Below are 8,623 nucleotides of genomic sequence, written 5' to 3'. Positions count from 1 at the left end.
TGTTGTTAACACAGTTAGCATCTATGTTGAAGGCATTCCCACTCCTCTACAGACTTTACACTCAAATAGATTTGTTTTTTAAATATCTTCTTTCTATTTTAGGTTTTCTTTTCAAATCTGATGAGCCTAGTGAAATGATGGCAAGAGTGTTGCCATGGTTACAAGGGCGAAATGCAGGTGAGTGTTCAGTGTGTGTAGTTTGATTTTTAAATCATTTCCTCATCAGTGAAAACTCTCCAGACTGTATCATCACATCCTGCTGCAGTTTAACAGTGTGTGACTCCCTCTAGTGGATGTTGTGGAGTATTGTGTTGTCTTTGCTCCAAAGGTTTTTGTACAGAGTTTTGGTGTTTCCTGTCACTGTGGGCTGCAGAGCACAGTAGTACACAGCAGAGTCAGACAGCTGAAGCTTCTGGATCTTCAGTGGAACTGAGTTTGAGGTAGAATTAACTTTGGATGAAAATCTGTCCTCATATTCCTTCTCTGTGTTCCCCGTACCAAACTGAGGGCAGCTCAGTATGAATTTGGGGCTGTTGTCTCCATCCTGTTTGTACCAGAAGAGATAATTATTTGTGTCACTGGTCTCAAATGAGCAGTCAAGTGTAACTGTGTCTCCTTCAGCAGCAATGACATCTCGTGTTGGCTGGATCACTCTGTCTGCTCCTTTACACTCTGAGGAAGAAGAGAACATGCAGAGGAAGAGATGAATCAATAAAGATGATTGATTAAAGGAGAACAATCAGTAGGTTTAAAGAGTTACCTAGCCAGAGAGTCAGAATCAGGATGTTTCTCAGCCAGTGTTTCATGTCTGCAGTGAGAGGGGAGGAGAGAGAGGAAGAACATCCTCTTGTCCTGACTCTTGGCTTTTGCTCATCACACTTTTTGGGCTCTCCGTGTTGAAACCCTCCTGACAGCTGACAAGCATTTAGGGATGTGGGCTTCTGTTTTTCACTTTTTTACTGAGAACAAGGCAAAGCTCCAGAATGAACTCTGAACTGAGAAAAATGACTGCAAAGATTCCTAAAAGCCAGAAGCAAATGCTTGCTTGATGAATCATCATTCATTTAGTAATCCTCCTTATTTTTATCTATTTAACTTTGACTTTTGAAGACTTTTTGGCTCCAAGCATCTCAACTCTGCAGCCTGTCACTGAATAGAATAGAATAGAATTACTTCATTGATCCCAGACTGGGAAATTATGTTGTTACAGCAGCAGTGGGTCCACAAGAATGACAGAAAGAAAAAGAAAAATGCTCTGTACATAACATAAATAGAAAGCAAGATATATGCAATGTAAATACACAGTGTAAGCTATACTATAAACAATAATTTTCCATACAACTGTACAAGAAAATAACAATTTCTATGAATGTGTAATGACAGAACCAACATATACTTATGAATGTGTAAGAACAGAATCAAAATGTACATATAAGTGTGCAATGATAGAATCACAGGTATTATAAATAGATAAATAGACTTAAAAGAACCTAGAATGTGCAGATGTAAGCATGTCATAAACTCAGTAGTGAGATCAGAGTTCTCTATGTCAGGCAGAGGTGAGAGAGTTGCTGGGTGAAGTGATGGCTCGTGGCAGGAAAGATTTCCTCCATCTGTTGTTACGACAGTGAAGCTGAAGCAGCCTTCCAGAGAAGGTGCTCCACTGTCTTTTATCCATCATGGATAACCCTCTCCACCACAGCCTCCAGAGTGTCCTGTGTACAGCCAGTCACAGAGCCAGCCCTCCTAATGAGTTTATTGAGTCTGTTGGTGTCGCTGGCTCCGATGTTGCTTCCCCAACAAACCACAACAAAGAAAAGTACACTGGCCACCACAGACTGATAAAAGATCTCCAACATCTTGCTGCACACGTTGAAGGATCTCAGCTTCCTCAGGAAGTAAAGTCTGCTCATCCCCTTCTTGTAAACAGCTTCAGTGTTAGATCTCCAGTCCAGTCTGTGGTTGATGGTAACACCAAGGTACTTATAATCCTCCACCGCCTCCACATCCCTTCCCAGTTCCGGTTGGAAAGCCGTCCTCCTCTTCTTCCTAAAATCTATCACCATCTCTCTGGTCTTGCTGATGTTCAGCTGCAGGTGATTCTGTCCAGTCCACTCCACAAAGTTGTCCACCAGTGCCCTGTACTCCTCCTCCTGTCCCTCACTTATACACCCAACAACAGCCGAGTCGTCAGAAAACTTCTGCAGGTGACACGACCCGGTGTTGTACTGAAAGTCAGTGTTGGGAAGATTACTTTGGAAATGTAGTTGGTTACAATTACAAGTTACCCTGTTGAAAATGTAATAGTAGTGTAACTATTTCAATTACTTTCTCAAAGTAATGTAACTAATTACATTTGATTACATTATGATTACTTTTCTTAATTTTGAATGAAATCTCTCAACTGCTAACCATTTTCACATTTTACGACCTATAGTGTGATAAACCTTTCAGTTCAAAGGTTTAACCATATATTATGAGTCTGACATTAGCCTTTACTGTGAAGGAGGCTCACTTCCTCACTAAATGGAGCGACAACGGGCTGATTTCAGCCAAGAGGAGCAGGTTGTTTTAATGGAGAGAGTATGAGTGATACAAAAAAGCCTGATCACAGCCTGAAGCAACAGTGTTGCTGCAAATATGACAAGAGGAGGCTGATTTTAATTTCTGACAGCTCTACATTGAGCTGCTTTTAAATGTGAAGCATAGAGCAACAACAACTGTTTTAAACTGTGTTTTATATTGTTTTCATATATTTCACTGATCGCAATTATAAAATGCCAGTGTGTGTTTTATTGAAAGCGAGGCTGGTGTGCGTATGAAAATAGGTTACAGTGGGTTTTTTAGGTGCTGTAGCTACAAGCAAATCTCATGTTGTCTCTGTACAAAGACCTTTTTAAATGTGAGAAAACACAGTAGACCTACTCAAGACTTGCGTTTGGGCAACACATAACCGGCGAAACAATTAATGTATTCATGGCCACATTAAGTTAAATTATCTGTCCTGCTGCGAGTGCACAACTTATTTCAGTGGTGACTGACTGTATATAAAAGTAAACAGGCTATAGCCTAATAAATGACCTCCTGACGCGAGTCGGATCATCAGCTGAGCAGCGTATCCCCTCAGCTGAACATCTGTAGAGACGCTCAGAGAGAAAGTAAACAGCAGCGGATCAGCGCGATCTCTCCCTCCGTACAAATGTTCTGATCCAGCTCCACTGGACTTTCAAAGGTGACGTCAGCTGTAAATGAGTTAAATAGTGAAACAGCAGCGCTTTAATAGCCGATTTTATGATTAAACTCTGAACAGAACCTGGTCGGGACCAGGTTATGAGCTAAGCATAAGTTACCATGGTGATCTAGCCGGGTTAAAAGAGAGCCACCTTTGTAATACAGGGAAGCCTGGCTTCTGTCTGTATGAAGTGTTTTTTGTGTTTCCAGCCCAGGAACATCTTTTGCGCCGCCGACACTGTTGCTGCTGAGTCTGACTGCCGCCGTGCGGTTTGTCGGTTGAGTCGAATGGCACATGACCAGAGAGAGCCAATCACAAGCGTCAGTTTTGGCAGGAGCATGTTGATATGAAAAAAACTAAAAACAAACATGAATCCAGGCGAAAAACTATTTGATAAATCCGAGCTTTTGCGGCGATTTTTCAAATGTAACTTCAGTTGTAATCATTGAAATTTCCAAAAGCAACTGTAATTTAATTACATATTTTCTCCCAGTAATGTAACGGATTACAATTACGTACATTTTGTAATTAAATTACGTAACGTCGTTACATGTAATTCGTTACTCCCCAACACTGACTGAAAGTCAGTGGTGTATAAGGTGAACAGGAAAGGAGACAGTACAGTCCCCTGTGGAGTCTCAGCCTCAGGTGGGCCAAGACCAGTCTCTCCAGCACCTTCATCACGTCAGATGTGAGGGCCACTGGTCGGTAGTCATTGAGGCCTGATGGTGTCCAACACAACAAGACCAGAGAATACAAGCTGTGTGTCTCCTCTGTGGACTCAGATAAACCTTGTCGGAGCCTGGACTCATCATCCTGAAGAAGTGAGACCAGCTGCTTCACTGAACCGACTACGTCATCATCTGACTGTGTCCTGTCGACCGAGGATCACAGAGTCTGCTCGCCATGCTCGACGCTTTCTGGGAAATCCGCATCATGGTCCATCGAGGCATTAATTAATCAATTAATTCATAATTAATAACATCTCATATGTGATTAGAACGTTACACACAAGATATCTTTCAGTTTTCATCATATTAAAGATTTTGTCTGTGAAAACAAATGTAGTTTAAACAAACATCAAACAACAACTTGTTGACTCAGTATTGAAATCTAGAGGAATCTGGACGAACAAACAATTCGTCTCTGATCTATGGTGCTTTACAGATTATTCTTGTCAAAGTGTTTGAGATCTGATTCCAACATCAAAAGTGTTTTAAGTGCTGCCCGTGCTACCCTGGTGAAATGTAATTCAATGTTCAGAGTGAATATCGAGGGTTTGGAGCACAAGGGGCGTAAGTTACATCATGGGCGAAAATAAGTTTTATACATCATTTTAAAGGTCTTGATGAGCTCTATCAAATGGTAAAAAATATGGTCCCAATAATAGTTACTTTTTAAAATAAAGGCTGAAAACAAAAAGGCATAAGTGAAAAACTTCAACTGAGTTTGGAGCGAAATAGGCGTAAGTGCACTGAGCTTGGTGCATAAAAGGCGTAAGTGCAGGACAAGTGCATTTACGCCTTTAGTGCAGTAAAGAATTCATATAAGTGTTGTTTTTAATGAAATCATTACAATCAATAGCCTCTTTCACACTGCCGTTTGCATGCAGGGATCCTGCACCAATTCTCCGCCTCCTCCTCTGTGTGAACGTTTCAGATGCGGAGAGGGGGGAAATTTGGCTCCGGCGCTGATCCACCTCTGGAGGTAGTATCAGGGCCGCATTATTGGTGAGCCGTCCCAGTGTGAACGGATAATCTGGAGGCGCGGAGCGAGGGCGTGTCGGTCTGACAGTCTGATAACTGCACAAGTCCTTCACTCAACTAAATACAGAGAAATGTCTCACAAAGCAATTGTAACTAGTCAAACACAAGCTTCTGAGTTGGGAAGATGTCATAAAATATAGGAACATCTGTCTGGTCTTTAAAATCCTGCATGGTTTAGCTCCCCCTCCACTGAACTCACTCATAAGCCAACGCAGCACTGTTCAGATCACTAGAAGCACCACACGTGGTGACTTATCAATCCCACAAAAGAAAAGTACATTTGGCCAGTTATCATTCTCTGTTAAAGCAATACATAATTGGAACTCCCTTCCCACCCATATCAAAGACACATATACATACTCCACTTTTACAGCCAAGTTAAAAACATGGCTAGTCGACAGTTACACCTGCACACACTAACATATGGCTGTGTGTTATCTGCGTCATGGATGCTGCATGTCTACAGTGTGTGATGTCTGTCTGCACTCCTGAATGTGATTGTATGTGCTGATGTGTGCTTATATTTTGTGCTGTTTCTGTATGCTTTGATTATGTGTTGTCTTTGCATGATTGTACTGATGTTTCACTGTTTTCTCTTATCTTATCTTATCTATCTTATCTTATCATATCCTTTCTTATCTTATCTTATCTTATCATCATTATTGATTTATCTTGTATCCTAGCTATCCTAATGCTCTCTTTTTAATCAGTGTGCTGTAATATATTGTTTTTGTTTTTTTATTTTTTTTGTTTTGTTTTTTTAGGGTGCCTATTGTCATCTGGCCGGGGACTACAGCAGGATATTAGCCATGTTGGCTAAAGCTGCCCTTTTTACTGTTGTTGATGCAGTTAATTAATTGGGATTGTCTTCGATATAATAAACTAATAAACTAAACTAAACTAAACTGTCTTTGGCAACTTATATGAGGAAAAAAAATACCGCAGCTGTATGTGGAGAAGTGTCTGTCCTCCCGCCTGTCCTACTGACTCTTCCTCACATTTCTATCCGAAAAACAGTGTCTGGCACCAGCAAAAAACTTTAACTCACCGAGTGTTTGTGATGAAAATGAATCACAACGACCATCAGCCCTCCTGACAGAGATTTCAGGGAACTTTCCCCCAGAAAACAGCCTCCGTCTCCACAAGAGAGTCAGACAGCGTCCTGTTTACTGATGGTGATTATGTATAATTATGTAATTTAGCGCGAAAAAACGTAACTTTGTCACTTTCCAGGATGTTATGTTGTCAGCAGTTTAAATTCTAAAGCTTTATATCGCATTTCATCCATTACTGTATCATCACATCCTGCTGAAGTTTAACAGTGTGTGACTCCCTCTAGTGGATGTTGTGGAGTATTGTGTTGTCTTTGCTCCAAAGGTTTTTGTACAGAGTTTTGGTGTTTCCTGTCACTGTGGGCTGCAGAGCACAGTAGTACACAGCAGAGTCAGACAGCTGAAGCTTCTGGATCTTCAGAGGAACTGAGTTTGAGGTGGAATTCACTTTGGATGAAAATCTCTGCACATATTCCTCCTCTCTTTTGACTGTACCAATCTTATCGCGACTCACTATGAATTTGGGGCTGTTGTTTCCATCCTGTTTGTACCAGAACAAAGTTGGACCTGGGTTACTGGTCTCAAATGTGCAGTCCAGTGTAACTGTGTCTCCTTCAGCAGCAATGACATCTCCTGTTGGCTGGATCACTCTGTCTGCTCCTTTACACTCTGAGGAAGAAGAGAACATGCAGAGGAAGAGATGAATCAATAAAGATGATTGATGAAAGGAGAACAATCAGTAGGTTTAAAGAGTTACCTAGCCAGAGAGTCAGAATCAGGATGTTTCTCAGCCAGTGTTTCATGTCTGCAGTGAGAGGGGAGGAGAGAGAGGAAGAACATTGATACTCTGATGGATCTGGGCCTTCACATCATTGGTCCTTCATCTGTATCATCTGTTGAGGAACTCTCTACATTTACATCTCATTTACATTGCATCTGTTCAGCTCAAATGTTCTACATGATGATTGTAGTGGACTGAACACAGGAATATACGAAGAAACTAAATTCTTTCATCAACATTTTGATGGTTTAATCAAAAGTCTCTTTGTGCCTGTGTTGTGTGAATTCAGAGGATTCCACTCTGCTGTCTGATGAGTTCTGGTCATAACTTTTAACACATGCTGTCTTATGGTCTCTTGTCACTATCAGCTCGTCTTCTTGTCCTGACTTTTGGCTTTTGCTCATCACACTTTTAAGGCTCTCGGTGGTGAAGCCCTCCGTCTTCTACATGCTGCTAACAACGACTGCAAATATTCTTAAAAGCCAGAAGCAAAGGCTTGCTTGAAGAATCATTATTGATTTTCTAATCCTCCTTATTTTTATCAAGTAAACATTGACTTTTGAAGACTTTTTGGCTCCATGCATTCCAACTCTGCAGCCTGTCTGAACACAACAAGACCAGAGAACACATGCTGTGTGTCTCCTCTGTGGACTCAGATAGACCTTGTCTGAGCCTGGACTCATCATCCTGAAGAAGTGAGACCAGCTGCTTCACTGAACCTACAAGTTCACCTCATCATCAGCCCGTCCATCACCACAGTACTTAATCAATGGGGGTGATTCCCCTTCTAATGACTGATTAATAATGTCTCATATGTGGTGAGAATGTTACACAGATGATATATTTTAGTTTTCATCCTAAACTCAGGTAAAACATCACATTTCATATTTTCTGTGATTACAAATGTGTTTTTTTTAACAAACATCCAACCAGGATTTGGTGATATAAAACTGACATCTAAAATGTTCAATCTTAGATGATTTTTGCTTCTATTGATCCAAGAAACATATTTTGAATTATTGTTCATTCATTGTTTGTTTCATTCTGATGTTTTTTCAAACACATCAAACCAGGATTTAAACCAGTTTAACAGTGTGTGAGTCCCTCTAGTGGATGTTGTGGAGTATTGTGTTGTCTTTGCTGCAAAGGTTTTTGTACAGAGTTTTGGTGTTTCCTGTCACTGTGGGCCTCACAGCACAGTAGTACACAGCAGAGTCTGTCACTGCAGCAGAGGAGATCTGCAGATGCATTTTGGTTTTATCACCACTCACTTCAGCAGACAGTCTATTGTCTTGATTTTTTAATATTTCTCCTGTTCCTAAGTGAGAAATAAGGAACTCTGGTGGTTTTCCTGGATATTGTCGATACCAGAAGAAATAATCTCCAGCAGTTGCTTGTTTGGAGTATGTGTAGGACAGAGTAACAGTGCTGTCTTCTAAACTGGACTCTTCATTCTTGACTGGACTGAGTTCTTCACAGTTGACACCTAAAGGAAGAGAAACCTGTTTTATACTGTCAAGAATTTTTCAAACATTTTACATGCTGCAAAATGCCACCTACCTGTTATAATAGAGAGAAACATCAGAGACAGCCCATAATAGTCCAGTGACAGCATGTTGAATAAAGGTAATGTTTCTGGTTTGTGTATTGAACTCTGCTGAATATGGAAGTTCCTCTCTCTTCTATAGTTCAGTAACAGCTCAGCTCCTCCCTGAATCTCTCCGTCTCCTCTTAGATCTGTATTTTCACCTCTTCTTCTTCCTCCTGGTTAACAGACTGAAGGCAGCACTTT

General features: G+C 40.9%; 1 gene segment (V, D, J or C); it reads right to left on the bottom strand.

Annotated features, from left to right (window-relative positions):
* Positions 1-358: 358 nt before the first annotated feature.
* LOC115572737 (T cell receptor alpha variable 38-1-like) lies at positions 359-806 on the bottom strand (the record flags this gene model as incomplete). The annotated part of the segment is given in 2 exon segments: positions 359-672; positions 761-806. Coding segments are annotated over 2 exon segments (360 nt in total), but the record flags the coding sequence as incomplete, so codon positions are not given.
* Positions 807-8,623: the final 7,817 nt, after the last annotated feature.

The sequence above is a fragment of the Sparus aurata genome, chromosome 21 (assembly GCF_900880675.1).
Source record: "Sparus aurata chromosome 21, fSpaAur1.1, whole genome shotgun sequence".
NCBI lineage: Eukaryota > Metazoa > Chordata > Actinopteri > Spariformes > Sparidae > Sparus > Sparus aurata.
The sequence above is the reverse complement of the archived record's forward strand: the minus strand, read 5'-3'. Positions and strand labels throughout refer to the sequence as shown.